We start from the raw sequence: 15,973 nt of genomic DNA, 5'->3' as shown, positions 1-15,973 counted from the left end.
AAGTTCTCAATGCATAGAGGCTGTAAGAAAATGCACTGTTCAGACACCATCACAAGCAGAAGGGGTATCACCGTGTGACAACTACCAAGTTCAGCACATTTGGCAAGTCACAGCAAGCTTGCTGCCTGTTGCTAAGGGAACCCATTAACATTCAGTGAAATCTATACCAGAGGAAAAACCATCTCTTGCAGAATATTACACGTTTAAGTAGGTCTTTGTTGGAGCAGTGTGACTTGATGGATAAGAGATTCCTTTAGCTGAACAAGGCTGCAAGGAGGTAGGGAAGGGTAGGATAGCTTGTGTGGCTAATATTCTTCATGCAACTTAGAAAAGGCAGTGAGGGTCAGCTTCTGCAGAGGAGCTGCTTGTAGATATCACAGTGGAGTTGCTTTTCTATCTTGACCCTCATTTTTGTTAACAACTACTGAAATGTCATGGGTGCGAGGAGACATTTTGATTTTATTTCACTGCTTAAAAAATGAAGAGGTGAGGGATAAGTCCCTTCCCTCATTGATGGGAAAGGGTTAATGAATTTCACAGTACAACACAGACCTGCCAGACTGGTGGCTGTGTGGGCTGGTATGAGCTGGCTGAGCTGCAGGCAGCTCCTCTGCCTGACGGACACGCTGGGATCGTGGCTGTCTTTCCTCAGCAAACCAGGAACGCTTTTCTAACTGGCACAGAGATGTCAGCAACAAGAACTCAAAAACAAAAAGTACCTGACATTCAAACCAGACCAACTTGCCAGCTCTGCCAACATCTGCATTAGCATGTGAACTCCTAATCCTATGGAAACTGCCAAAGTGCTTGGGTTTTTCAGAGATCCCAAGTAAAACCCATGGAAGCTGGGAGTCTCCAAGTTGTTCTTTGAATAAGTATCTTAGACCTCTTTTCCCCAGCATCTGTTTTCAGTTACCCAAGTAAACCGGGTGGGGTTTTATATCCACCTAGCCATGGTCACATGCTTCCATCCACTGTGCTTCCAAGCACAGCTCCATGCCCTTAATATTTTGCACATGTTTAATTTTTTGTATTCCCATTTTGGAAGGGTCCCTTTCCTGGCAGTACCAACACCAGAGGCCTCAACATTACCTTGGAGATGCCTGCTGCAGTTTCAGACAAGCGAGGGTAGGTGTAGGAGCTGTAGGAGTGTCCTTGCTGGTGTGCTTTAAATGCACTTGCTCCATAGGGCATGGCTGGCTCCTGCAGACCAGAGCCCGACCTGGATCTCTGCCTCATGGTTGGCTGAGGGCTTGCCGGGTCCACGTAGGATGACTTGGGCCTCTTGTCATAGTCATCCTTGGCTGGGCTGTGCCCCCAGTCGCCGTCGCTGTACTCCAGCCTCTCCTTGGGGCACTCGCTCTGCACTGACGCTCGGGACAGGGCGTAAGGGAAGGGGTCTCTGTAGTCCAGTGAGGATCCACTGGGAATCCTCTGGTACTCCAGCTTTAGACCTCCATATTCGAGCGGTTTGGGCTTCGCTTCCACTTGTGCATGGTAATCTGGGAGAAACCTGGAGAGGTCTGATTTCAGGGGTGTCATTTCTGAATAATAGATGTCTCTGGAAGTGACTTTCATCATGTGCCCGTTCTGCTTGGCAGCGTAGCCCCCTTTGTAGTACCTGTCTAGCTCTTCCCCATAGAGAGTCTTGTCTCTATACTTGTCCATGACATAGTCTGTTGTTGTGTCTGACTCACTGGAGTACTGCGAATACGTGATGTAACCATTTTCCTCCTGGTGCCTTGGCACATGGTTTGCATTGCCTTGGTGGTGTGCAGGAGGACTTTCCTTCCGCAGGGAATTGGATCGAGTCACAGAGATATTGTCAAACTCTTCGAGCAGGCCATTGATTGAAGTATCCTTCCGAGGCTTATTTCCTCTGACAATAGTCTGGAAATAAAAAATTGCTTTGGTTAAATACTGACTTTCACTTAGTATCTGACCAACAAAACGACCCAAGTCTGTGATTCACCCAGGAATACACATGGTGATGCATCACATTCTTCAGGCACACACCTCACAATAACCCACTGCTGCAAAAAAAAGCCCTCAAGACATACAACAGAACTGAACAAATACTGAAATACAGCAGAAATGAACAAATTCAGTGTCCACCATAAGCTGAGATTTAACATACAGCTTCAATTTAAGATATGGCTATGCTGCACTGAACAGCAGAGACATTTAAGAGCACTACTTGTGTTTTAAGAACTCGGTGTGACTAAATTAGCTATTATTCAGTTGTCTACTTCAAGGCAAGCTGGTAGGCTGACTCTGGTTTGCAGAGTATTAGAAAAGGAAAAATATCGTTCAGTGCCAACTTCTCCATCCTATTTTAGCAAACTGCTGGAGTGGAAAGTAGCATATAGTTTATCAAGTCCCGTGTTTTTTGTTTTGTTTTGTTTTTTACAGGGCACTACTGTGTGCCAGAATTACCACCAGGGACTGCCTCTTCATTAACTTAGCACAAAACGCACACAGGGAAGATGAACAATCACACTTACCTATGCCTCCTTACAATATGCAGCATCTGGTAAATCCCTGTGCACAACCATGGCTTTGAGATAACTACATGATGGATGTCACGTGGTGGCCCTGTTTGTGTCCTGATACAGTAAAACACCCCTAAGTCCCCCAGCCCTGGATGAAGAGGACACAGGAGCACTGCAGACACAGGTTGGCGGCTCCTACCTACTGGCCACTGCCCCCTCCCATCGTTACTCAGATCTATCCCAAACAATGGTCCTAGTGTTAGGATGGCAGCAAGCAGTACTTAGTTATAGCTCTCCTTCAAGATAACCTGACTATTTTTAGCTAGCACCATCTGAAGACTGTAACAAGTTACCGCACCAATTCAGCAGTTGACTCCCACTGAGCACTGCATCATGTTTATAAATGCCCTGCAAGAATAAGATGTACAGATTGAGGACGGGGGCCATAAATCAGCACGGCTCTATTGAAACAAACCTTCCTTTGCTGATTCACTTCAGATAAATACCTGAGGTTGTATCTTATTTAACTCACTTAGTTTTTAAATGGAGTCCCTGTGGTCATCCCAAGGAGCTGTTCTTCTGCGAGCAGCGTGCCTGTGCTGCACACTGATAATGGTGCACCACGCTGTGTCCGGGTTGGCCACTGGCCCTTCCTCCACTGCAACACCATCAGACATGGCTGGATCAGAAATGCATCCCTGTAAGCCTGACCCAAGGCTGATGGAGCATCTGTAAAACAAGTCTGCGCACCAGTGGGGTCTAAAGCCAAATGCTTCCATACAAAGTAGGTGGCTTCCCCAAATGTGATGACCAGCAGCAGGGATGGGAAGCCATGGAAAGGGCTCTACGGCACAAGCAATAAGGCTCTTTGTATTGCATCCTGGACTCAATTTTTTGCCTAGGAAAGGTCTGCAATGCAATCAGAAGATAGGACAGGGCACATTTGCTCTTCTGAGAAAAGTCTGGCCCTCTTCCTCATCCCTCTTCAACTCCTGCTTTGCCCCATCACCGCTAAATTGACATCATCATACTTCTGTCATTCAGAAAAAGACAGCTGAGAATAGCTGGGCTACGGGCAAAGCAATCCTGACCTCAGATTGATCCCTCCTCTGATTTATGTCTGTAATTACTTGCCTGGTTTGCTATTTTGAAGCTGGCAATACTGAAACAATAGGACAGAAAAAATCAGGATCAGCAAATAGATCACTCCTTTTGATTCTGAAGCATTCAGCAAGGCGAAAGGAATTGGTTTTGTTAGGCTACAGCCGCTTTGGCAAGATGAATGCATGATCATTCATATTTAATTATCACATAATAAAACAGCACACTCAACAATGAAATGCTTATAATTGAAAACAAGATTGAAATACCCAACTGCCATCTCGCTTCCCCAGTGTAAATGCATGCCAAGGAGTAAAAATGCCAATTTAATGATCTCTGTGGGACTAGCCTGCACAAAGCAGAGGTTTCCTGGAGCAACCTGTATTGTGCCCACACAAAAAGACCTCCGAGCCAGAGGGAACCCCTGGGAGCAGAATGGCCTCTCTGGTTAAAGGAAAGGGATATCTTCCCCTCTTTCCTCCAAACAGATGCTCTTTTGAAGCAGGTTTTTTAAATGCGGTTGCTTAAGGGATTTGGGTGATGAAAGAATCACAAACAGGTATCACAGCCCCCTTGCAAGGAAATTTCAGAAGAATGAAGTTGAAGAATTATGTGTTTGGGAATTCATCAGTGACAAAAACCCGATGTTTAGGGATTTTCTGCAGACAGAAGCCACCGTTTTGACTGTGAGGATTACAAACAAACAAACAAAAGGTTTTCTTACTATTAGTAAAACTGTCAAAAACATGTCAAAAAGTGCATTTGTCACTGAAGCTTTCATCTACGAAGAAGCTTTGGTTACCTCTGTGACCTCAGCGCTACCTAATCCTGATCAATGAAGGGGACTAAGATCTCAAAAGCCCTCGTTTTCTCCCACCAGCCTGCGGACAACCACTGGAGAACACTGACTTGCAAGAATGATGGCTGGAATTCTCTTTGCTTTGGGCTCCTCTCTACCAGTAAATGAGGAGCGCTGGGACCAACCCCTCAGGCCGAGCGGGTTTGTGTGCGCTGGCCTGGCTCTGCATGGCCAAATGCTCTCAACCTGAAAGCAACATCTGTGGCTTGGGGAGAAGTCTGCCTGGTGCTGACTGTGCCCAGGGCTGGTTTAAGAGGATGCTCCTAGGCCAGGTGAGGGGCCTGAGCAGCCAGATAGCACAGATTTTTAATTTCAGTACCTGATGACAATCCTTGGCACTGTTTCATCATACAAGCACAGTCCTTCAGTGCAAAGGGAGGATAAAATTTACCTATCCTAGAACAACTCTGTAAGTCTAGCTTAAAATGCCTTGGCAGTACTGCCTGAAATCTGCAACCGTGTCAGTGAAGCACTGCCACTGCTGCTGTCAAAGCCACACCGCTGTCATTACTACAGCAAACTAGGATGTGAACGTCATCTGTTGTGAAGGAAAAAAACAAAGGAGAAAGTATGATATCAAGGTGATGCATATTTTTTATGGAATAGTCAGTGCTACTGTTATTACATTATTATTATTGTTGTTATGTCATCATCATCAATATATTTGCTTTGGTTTGGTTTTAAATTTAGCATTTCCCTTATATGAAAGAAAATACATCTTGCTGAGATGCCCCTATTACTTAACCAGACAGCCTACTAGAGCTTGACTTTTAGTTTTCTTTTATTAAGAAAACATCTAGCACTACAGCTATCCAACAGAACTTGTGATGCTTACACACAGCTCTGACACACAGTACCTCCCTGGTGGGCACAGTTAATTCTTCATAATTTAGTAGGCTTAAAAAACCAAATTAAAATCCCAAAGCAGGCATTATTCTATAAAAATAATAAACTGCTCTGTAAAGATGCCCACAGAGCACCAAAAATGACAAAATCAAAGGAGCTGTTTCTAGAGAACAATACTTGATTAGGCGAAGTTAACTCCTCCTGAAGTCATTTATTACAGAGGAGATGTACACTGGGGGCTCACCAGCACCCTGCAGTTTTCCCATGAAGTGCAGGATTTGCAGAAGTAAGCCAGACTGAAAACTGCCCTAACTATGGCCCAGATTTCACAACTGAAAGCCTAACGTTAACCACAAGTAGCCAGGCACGAAGGCATGTGGGAGAACTGGGGAACACCCAAATGCTGACGTGGCATTCTCGGCTGGGGAACTCAGCACGGTTACTGAAGTGCCAGGCGGTGTGCACGGGGAAAGGCTCCTCGGGACTGAAACACAACAGCAGGAGCTACAAAAGATGGAAAATTCTAGTTCTTGAAAAGCAAAAAAAAAAAAAAAAAAAAAAAAAAAAAAAAAAAAAAACAAACCCCAAAAGAGCTTAAAAAGCAGAACAAAATCCCTGAAAGAAAATCCAACCAAGAAAAAAAAAAAAAGGATAGAAACACAGTTTGCCTCGTGAGTAATACCTGGAACTTAATGATTCATTTTCCCAATTTTAAAGGCTTTATCAAGTGGAAGAGACAACTTCCATTTGCACACGAAGAAGGAATTCAGAAGTTGCTGCAGGCGAAGCAGCCAGTTACAAGCAGTGCAATATTCACAAAGGTTGATCTGCTAAGATTTATGAGATCTTTGTTTGTGTCTATTGAGATCAAGTAATGGAAACCTGTACAGTGCCCAGGCATGCATGAAGAACAGAAATCAAACCCTACATCAGGTGCAGCCTTAACTGGGTTCTACCACAGAAAGATGGGATTTGTTATAGTCAATACCCCGTGTTCATTAAAGGACGTTTTTCAAAGCGCCGTGCAATTTAGGATGGATCAATGTTAGAACAGATGAGAGAGTGCTGGAGAATGTTATGCTATTACCATCATACATTAAAATCAATGGGATGCAATCTCTGTGAATTAAAGCGCGCTACTCCGAAGCTGTAGCTCTCATTTCATTTCCATTGCTCTCCAGACAGGTCTGGCGTTTGCTCCGGATACCGCTGACAGTAGACATCCTTCATGGTGCTGCTGGAGCGGTCTGTCCTGCAGCGATAAGCTATAATGGATCTGTCTGCGAGAACCGCTGTCTTGCCTTGTATCCAAGAGCAGATGAAAAACAGCTTCTGCGCTCAAATACTGTATTAACCTTGACAATAATGAAGTGGGTAATTAACTGTTTTGCCCTAATATGACCTTGCGTTTATTGTCTTTAAAACTACTATGCTTTACACAGTCACTAAGAATATATCATCCTTTGTCCTTCAGGAGCTGTGCTTTCAGAAGTCGACAAAGATTTAAAATCTCTGTAATGCACAGAGTGGGGGGAAAAGTCTCTTTAGGAAATGTCGCCTTATAAAGAGCCAATCTAAATTCTGATTTCACTCCTAGCCAGCTTATCCTCTCATTTTCATTGTATGTAAAATAAATGCACAACCTATGTATATCTGAAAATCATTCTTTTCTAAGGGAAAAGGGGCACATAAGCACAGCTGGTAAAAGCACTGTATGTGGTGAAAGTGTTGGTAATTTATCTTCCTGTGTTGCAAGACAAAAGCATTGCAACTACCTGAAGCTGCATTCACGACACCACAATTTACTCACTGGCATAAGCAAATGTGAACAGCACTGCCTCGGGGAGAAAACTGATCCTTGTCATTATGTCAGAAGGAAAACTCCATCTCTCCTGGAAGGTAACAGTTTTATAGCTGCAGCATAGGGTGCGAGAAGTGTCAGAGGTCTGTGCTTGATCTGTTCTCACTTGTGGGATCTCAGACCAAGTCACATCCTTGGAATAATGTAAAATAGCTCACCATAACTTCACAACCTGCTGGTCTTCCTTCATGGTGAGACAAGACAGGTGAGCACAGAAAAACCCATCCCTGCTCCCTCCTGCCTTGCCCCACATTACTTTCTGACTCTGAGCGAACATACAAATTCCATTCTGGGACAGCTGTTAGACAGGAACTTCTCAATGCACAGGAAAACTTAAATATGATGGAAGCACACCAAAGCAGAACTCAGCCCAGAGTTGTTGCAGTGTGTACTATAGGCTGTGACATGCTGGTCACCAGAGCTGAGCCAATGTCAGCAGACATGAAATAGCTTTTATGTTCACCCACCGTCAGCTCAGCAGTGCGTTTTGGTGGGGCTTTGCAGTGGGATCAGGACTGAAGGGGTCAGGTGAGCTGTCAACATCAGGTTCCTGCTGCTGCATGCCAGCTATGTGGAGCCCTATGGAACTTGCCCATGTACGCTGCAGTCACATTTCTAAGCACATGCTGATATCGCCAAAATTTTTTTGCTGCTGCACAACAAAGACAGCGCAGCGGAGAGCTGAGCTTGTTATAATACACAGCCCTCGAGTGTGTACATGCAATATTACTGCATCAATTAATCCAATACTGGCAACAGCAGAGAATAGGTAAGAAGCTGGGAAAATGTTGGCACGGCCACATGCTAATTACTGAAACAGCTGATAATGTAGAAACGAAATTAACATAGCCTGAAAAATATATATTACTCAATGGATTGAAATAAAGGTATAGCCACAGGCTTGAGACAAGCATAATAATCTTAACAATGACACTACTGCCAGCTGTTTAAAATTCCTCAAAAGTAGAATGATGGAAAACTATAGAAAAGCCTATCCAAAACTGCACTGTGCAATTTGTCAACCTGCACAGCAGCTTTAGAAGTTAGTTACTATAACAACAAGAGCAACATTTCATTATAATCTCATTCACTGGTGATCTTTTTGACAATTTAAAGTACAGAAACTTTAACAAAACATTTAGCTTCAAAATTCCACTGAAATATCTACATTCTAATAACTTCTGCGTTGGTTTATTGTTGGTTTTTTTGCTTCTTTTTTTCTTTGTTTTTTAAATACACAAGCATTGCCATTATCTGTCATTTGAAATATTATTAGAGGATATCAAATGTCCAGTGTAATTGCTTGAGTCTCATTATCCTAAGTATGTGAAATTCTGTATGTAATAAGTTTACAAAGATCTATCAGACGTACAAGGAATGAGGGTGAAATGTGATTTAAAAGTTTTAGTTGGAGTGAGAAAGTCAGTGTGTCTATTAGTGATGAGCTGTATGAGCGCTCTGCAGGGAGGAGAATGGAGAATGGCTTTCTCCCAAGTCCCTCCACACCCCTTGCCACTCAGTATTACCCAGCTCCTGGGCAGATCCCCAGCCAAGACCGATAATGAGAAGCACATTCAGGGAACATGACAATATGATTAGGCCAGTTTGGACATTCCAGAAATGTAAAAAAAAATCAAGGAGAAGAAAGGAAAACAGTGTGAGAGGAGGAAGAATTGAAAACCTATTTAAACATCTCTTGTCCCATTGACAGATTCCCTGGGAAGGCAGTGGAGGAAGTAAAATTATTTTCCTCTGGAGTGTAGTTTTTAATGCTCAAATTGTGCCACACTGCATGCAAGCAGCGGATGGGTGTCCCTGCCAGAGAAACTATTTTACTGAAAATGGTAAAGGAATTCGAGATAATACAATATAGAAGGAATCAAGAGTTATAAATCAAACAAATGGGAAGGGGAGGGTCTCCTAACCATGTGCTGCAAGCTCAGCGGTGTGGAGCAAACAAGAATGTCCTTCACATCACCACATCACTTTGTGTCTCCCTCCCTGAAACCACGTGGGAAGGACTGGAGCCTGGGGACTGCAGACCTCTCTTAGCAGCTGTCACAGTTCCGTCAGCTCACTGCATAATGTCATGATATGGAATACTTATGGAAAACCACGACAATAGCTCTCCCCCTTTCAAAACCACATCATGTGCTGGAACATCAGTGCCAGTGTTGTTTGTGCTTGGCTTTTTTTTTTTTTTTTTCTAGAGGAGGGTGCAAATCAAACTCACTGAGATGTACCAGGCAGTAGCTGTGGTCCGGCCCCCGCTGGTGTGTTTGCAGCTTGCAGCATCCCACAGCCCTTACAGGGCAGCGCTCCTCAGCTTCCCACCTGGACTGACTTCAAAGACAACTAAAAGCTACAATACTCAAAACAAATCTGGAAATGTCATGGAAGGAAAAAGGCCATGTTTGAGATCAGTGACATCCTTCCCTCCAAAAAACACAACTCTGCTTTTCAGTGTCTATGATAGAAGCAGGCTAGAAAGTCACCACCTCAATCAGGATGAAATTTCACCTCAGGTAGAGTTGTGCGTGACACGAGTAGTTCAATATAAGAGGAAAAATGACAGAATTAAGGACAGTTCATGTAAAGCAAGTGTTCCTACTGTATCTAAAAAATCTGGGCTTGTGAATTGATACATGCCTGCATTACCGATGTGCTGTGGGAGAGAAGTGCGAGCAATGCTTTCTGTACCACAGCTCCTCATCCCAAGCCATGATGCAGATGCAGGGGCTGTAATTCATGAAGGCACGCTGCAGTGTAAGCCCTCATTGTAGCCTGGATGACATTTCCCCAGATGAGATTCCCCTCATGTCCTAAACATGCCCATTAACAAATGCGAGGTTGATGGAGTGTTAACCCAATTAATGATCCCGGTGCTTTTTTCTTACTGAAAGATTTTGGCTGCAGCTTGATGGAGCATTCTGAAATACTGAAGTAAATTCCCATGTGGTAACATCTAATGCTAGGGAAATAATTGCCTTTATCTGACAGCTGTGGCAGAGGGGCACTTGTTTGGGAGGGCAGAGAGGCTCTGCGGTCACTCCATTGTAGTCTCTTCGGCTTCAATTAAAACAAAGATTCTGACAGTCTGACAATTCATAAGAAGCAATTTTAACCATATTACTCTCCATTGCAATTTACCACAGTAAATGAGGCACATGCTTGAAGAGAAAGTCAACAGTTCTGTTTCATATGAGCCTAGCAAAGCATTGTCCAGGCTTGAGATGGTTACTGCAGTCAGAGCCCTGCACACCTGGGGTTACAATGCTAAGGAAGACTGGGATAACGTGTGTGGTGCACTGGTCACACTGGTCACACTGGTGGGGAACAGGCCACCGGTGCTCTGGCAAAGAGATGCCTCTGCAGTCAGAGCTGTGAAAACGCTGCCTGTGAAATGCTTCAGTCCCATGGCCTTAAAAATGGTGAGAAAGTTTTACAGTATTTAATGGTAACTTTTCAAAGCTAATCAGTGTCTCTGTGTATTGTGAGATCCTTCATAAACATAACACAATCGGCGAGCAATTGGCTGATGGGTCAGTCCCAAAGAGTTACAATAAATGGGGTTACACCTGACAGGCAGCCAGTCATTAGCAGGATTCCACATGGCTCCATTTTAGGGCTAGTTCTCTTTAATGGCTTCATATATCATATGAACTACCATACTCAGATGTAGGACTAGGTGTTTTGAGCAACTCTGCTGATGATAATAAAGTTAGAAGAGCTGTTGACTCCACTGAGGGTAGAGAGCCCTTGCAGAAAGATCTAGACAAAGTGGAGAGCTGGGCAATCACCAACTGCATGCAGTTAATGTAACAGGAGCAGTGCTGGATTCTGCACCTAAGAAGGCACAACCCTGACTATATTTACAGACTGAGGGGACAAGAGGCTGGAGAGCAGCCCTGATGAAAGGGATGGGGGGCTCTGGCTGACAGCGATTTGTACGTGAGCCAGCAGTGTGCCCTGGCACCAGGAGGGCCAACCTGGGGGGCACCAGGCCCAGCTCTGCCACCGGACGAGGGGAGGGCCTGTCCCCTCTGCTCTGCACTGTGCGGCTTCATCTCCTGCACTGGGTGCAGTCTGGGTGCCACAGCACAAAATGGATGTAAAACTATTAGAGAGCATCCAAGGGAGGCCTGTGTAGATGGGGAGTCTGGAGGATAAGGTGTGTGAGGAGTGCTGAGGCCCCTGGGTTTGTTCAGCCCAGAGCAGAGGAGCTGAGGGGAGACCTCACGGCGGCTGCAGCTCCTCACAGGGAGCGGAGGGCAGCGCTGAGCTCTGCTCTGTGGGGACAGCACGGAACCGTGTCAGGGGAGGGGCAGGTGGGGGTTAAGGACAGGGTCTGCCCTTGAGGGCGGTGGGCACAGCCCTGGTGCCAGAGCTCAGGGAGCATCTGGACACCGCTCTCAGACATTGTGTCTGATTTTTGGGTGGTGCTGTGTGGAGCTGGGAGTTGGGCTCTGTTAACCTTATGAGTCCTTTTCAACTGGGGAAATTGTACGATTCATCTTTTCTCAAAACTTCACTCTTCGATTTTAGACAATTTAGTAAAAGCAAATGTGTAACAATTTCATACATGTTGCAAATTACAGTTTTTTCTTCCAAGGAAATATATAAGTTTCACAAGGCACACTAGAAGTGTAGCAACAGAAATGCTTCAAGTGGCACTAAACCTCACTGAGTGATTTTTACCCAAATGTGTGAGTAGAGTGCCCCTGCACAGACATCTGTGCTCAGTTAACTTTAGAACGCAACTGCGAGGAAAGAGTCAAAGAGCTTTCCAAGCAGATACTTTATTTATTCACTCCTGCAAATGAGAAGTGCAAATCAAACACCTCTGCGGGAAAGAAACCCAGAGAGAGACTTCAGAAGACCATCCGCAGTGTAACCCACAGGGATGACAGTCAGGACAACACCACAGACTCGTTACAAGAACCTGCCGAAACATTTCTGGAGGAATCCTCATTTCTGTTCCAACCCTTCTGAGGGAATCTTGATGTGATTGATTTGTAGGGCTGTGACACCACCAAGCGCACTGCCCTGTGGCACACTGTCCCTCCCTGACATGCTTCACAAACCCATCTGCCTGGAGAAGTGCTGCTCCCTGCCCTTTACCTCCACTGCTCTGGCCAGAAGAGAAGGGCTGCGTGACCCCCGCATGGTGCACAGCTAACTCAGCATGAACTGCCATATAGTATATGGAAAAAAGCGAGGCTGCTCCCAGCCTGCCTCCTGTCCCCAGTGCTTTTACCTGGGTGGTTCATAAAAGCTTAACGTGCCTAAACCAAGCTTCTGTGCTTGCAGATCCCACGGCTACTAAAAAGTGCTACTTCAAATGGAGGCATTTTCACTGCTAGTTTGTGCTGCGTTCTGGGAGTTACTAAATGCAAATGAAGACACAGACAGAAATTACTGTTTTGTTTGGACTAAATAAATTTCATAATCTCTTGCTTTTCTTTTAACTGTGTGTTCCTGTTCCTGTGTGTTCCCAATTAAAGCCTGTTGGATCTGATCTTTGCAATTACAAAGTATAAGCCCCCAGCCTACACACATCTCTTCTGTTCGCTTTTCTCTCCCCAAAGATCTGTATCTGACAAGCTCTTATTTCTTCTGGCCTGAACAGTTCAGCCCATGAAAGTGACACTTCAGCAGAAAAAGTGTTTAAAATCTCCAGTGGCAAGTCAGTGTTGATCTCCTGTAATACACAGTGCTTGTCTGCTGTAATTGGATCCTGCGTGTAGGGGAACACAAGAAATAAATGGCAGCAAACCAGCTTCAAATTCCTGGAGAGCCATCAAAGCCCAGACCTAATCACTGCAGAGCAGGAGACAGAAAAAAATCCCATTTACACCTGGAGCTTCGGCCTCACAGGTAAGTGAGCTGCTTGGCAACATGGTCTTTCTCCTGATCCTACTGCTCCTGACAGTACCCTTTAGAACAAAGTTTAATGGGACTATGACGAAGATGGTTTGTGCTCTAGACTAAAATGGACCACAACAGGTTTATCAGTAGATCTAGGAATAAATGTATCATGGAGATGTGCAGAGTATGTAGCTACTGTGCAATTACAGTCATGGCATGCTTAAATGCAAGCTGAAGAAGCAAACGCTGCCCTACTATTGATGTGAACTGCAAATGCTGCCTGGCCAATTGTATACGGAAATCCTTTCCACAGACCCATCACAAAGGAGGATAAAAGCATATCTTTAGAAGTGCCATTACGACACCAAAGCAGATTTGTCTGCTGTCTGTGTCCACCTATGTCACGCAGGGAGGTGAATTTCCAGAAATTCCTTGCTGCCACCTAGTGTTTCCCACTGACACACACTAAAGAAACTTTCTAGTGTTGCCACAACTCTACATTTACGCAACGTTAGCAGAATTGCTAGGGTTCAGCCAGTGCACAGACGGAAGAGATCTTATGGGGTATTTTACTCCAGGTGCTCTCTCAGCTGAGTTGAGCGAGGGCTTGCTGGACTCTGACTGACATGTGATAAAATCTATTTATCCCTTCTATACGTTTACTGAGGAAAACACTGCTTGCACTTTACCTTTTATTCTTTTACACCTTGCTCCAGGGGATCAGTAATATGGCACAGAAGCTAGAAGGAGCATTCCACCACAGCAACCACTCCAAAGCACCACCTCTACCTGCCTAGTCCTGCATAGGTCAGAATCCTGCTCCTATCAACACAGAGCTTATGGGTCACAGCAGGGAAAGTTTTGGTGGCCAAAACCTTGCCTAAGCAAACAGGAAGAAAATAGCAGCCAGATTCAGAGTGATGGAGCCAGAGCCCTGCATGTCAGGCAGTACATGGGGAGCACGGCTCATTTATCAGGGCAGGCAAGAGAAGATAGTGGAACATCTCTAAATTTGTCAGCAGAGACTAACTTCTACGCTAAAAAAAGAACATGAGTACAAGTGTCCTTGCTCAGGATCTAATTCTTGGCTCATTTCAGGCTATACAGCACTACCTGGAGAGTGCTCCCAGTCTGGTATTCCCAGAGGAGACTGGATTCAATTTCTGAAACGCTGATACAGAGAATTCACCTCTTCTGTGTGCAGACCTACAGGTTAACATCTTTACTGAGCTCTAAAGCCTCAGCAGATGCAGAGAGTGCACTCAAGATTTACACTCAAACTTTACTTAGCATATTGCAAGGTCCTACACCACCTAGATATGCTTTCATCAGTGTAACTGAAGCTTGAAAAAACACAGCTCTTGCAAAACTTCTCCAATATTAACATTACTTAGAATCACAATGCGGATGCAAACAGCATTTTTTATTATTTATATTGGAAAAGAACACTTTTGCACAGAAGGCTCTAATTGCTATTACTGCTAAGAGCCCAGTCCTTTCTCATATGAGCAGACCAAATCAGTGCTGTTACATGAAAAAAAGGTTTACTTAGAAGATATCTGGATGACCACCTTAGATCTACACACAGCAGGAAGCAGAATCTGACACTGCTCCCCAGCAGAGCCCAATGAGCCAAGCAGGACCACTCAGGTGTAAATGCATACCTGTGCCCACTGGTACCACAAGCCCCTTGGGGACCGCTGGGGACCATTTGAATGAGTGATGCGATCAGCAGGTAACTGATCATCAACCTTCAGAGGCAGAAGTGTAAAATTATCCACTCACAGCCCTAGTGCAGAGATAAGTCCATCTACCCAGTTTAACGTGGACCAACGTTATCCCCTACAATGCACTGCCTGCATTAACTGGAGGGACTACGTTTGAAAATGATGTTTCTGCCAGTGTGCATTACTCTTGGTGTTGTTTGAGAACATTTTATGGATGCAAATAGGAAGACGGACTGTGAAAAGGCTTTCTTTTTTTCCCCATTTCAAATATTTAGTTTGTAAGGTGGCAGTGTGTTTCATATTAGCAACCTCAATGTTTTCTCTAGGACAGCCAGGTCCTGCCTATGATCCCCGATATTGGTGTCTGCAATTCTGCTGCAAATAGACCTTTCAAATGTATGTGGCTGAACCTGTGGAGTCTGCTATAAGGGACAAGTATCCTCGTTAGAAAAATCAGGTGAACAATTGATTTTCTGGTTCATTACAAACTGAGGAACATTTTATGTTTTGAGACAAACTGAAATGCTAATAACGCTGCTTTCTTCTTGTCCAAAACAGGCCCCAGAAAAAAAATGCAGCAGTATGAAAGCAAAGCAACAGCTGCTGAAAAGCTGATCAAGAACTTCCTTGTCCAGAAAGCCAGAAACGCCAGACTGTGAAGAATAACTGAGACCATATCAGGGAAAAGCACCATGGAGAAGAAATGCTTCTCTCATTTTAGGATGACTGTGGCTTGCCAGTGTGACTGTAGTATAAAAAACTGTGTGCATCAGTTAGTGTACTTCTGACAGAGGTGAAGAAGAGAGCAGATCTGAGGAGGGTACAATGAACAGAGAAACTAGTGTTACTGGAGTAGGTCTGCATTTCATCTGAAGTTCCTGCTGCGGTCCATCAGTGCAGAGGGACAGGCAGCTCGCAGCACAGTGCTGCCAGGAACTGTCATTACAACTGCCCTGCTCTGCACTCCTTCCCAACGTGTGCTGCATCCAAGGCTGCAGTGACCACTGAAACCAAAGTAGTCAAAGACTTTAAAAGAAAAAACTGAAAGAAACAATTTATGATCTCTATGATGCGCCCTCCTCCAGATGACATTATTTATATTGAAACTGCTTTTCCCTAAAATGAACTGTTAATATGAAAAAAAAAATCTTCCTATTCCCTTGTTTGGGCATTTTCTGTCTGGAACTAAACTCTGCAGTCAGCAGCATTATTATTCCGA

At 44.5% G+C, this 15,973-nt stretch overlaps 1 protein-coding gene across 16 annotated transcripts in view; it reads right to left on the bottom strand.

The window, feature by feature from the left end:
• Positions 1 to 15,973, bottom strand: part of PAK5 (p21 (RAC1) activated kinase 5) — a 316,295-nt gene that overhangs the window by 17,755 nt on the left and 282,567 nt on the right. For all 16 annotated transcript variants that reach the window (XM_046938631.1, XM_046938634.1, XM_046938630.1 and 13 more), the window contains one exon: positions 1,093 to 1,890. In XM_046938631.1, the coding sequence (XP_046794587.1) occupies positions 1,093 to 1,890 (798 nt within the window). The remainder of the gene's footprint in view (positions 1 to 1,092; positions 1,891 to 15,973) is intronic.

The sequence above is a fragment of the Gallus gallus genome, chromosome 3 (genome assembly GCF_016699485.2).
Source record: "Gallus gallus isolate bGalGal1 chromosome 3, bGalGal1.mat.broiler.GRCg7b, whole genome shotgun sequence".
Lineage (NCBI taxonomy): Eukaryota > Metazoa > Chordata > Aves > Galliformes > Phasianidae > Gallus > Gallus gallus.
The sequence above is the reverse complement of the archived record's forward strand: the minus strand, read 5'-3'. Positions and strand labels throughout refer to the sequence as shown.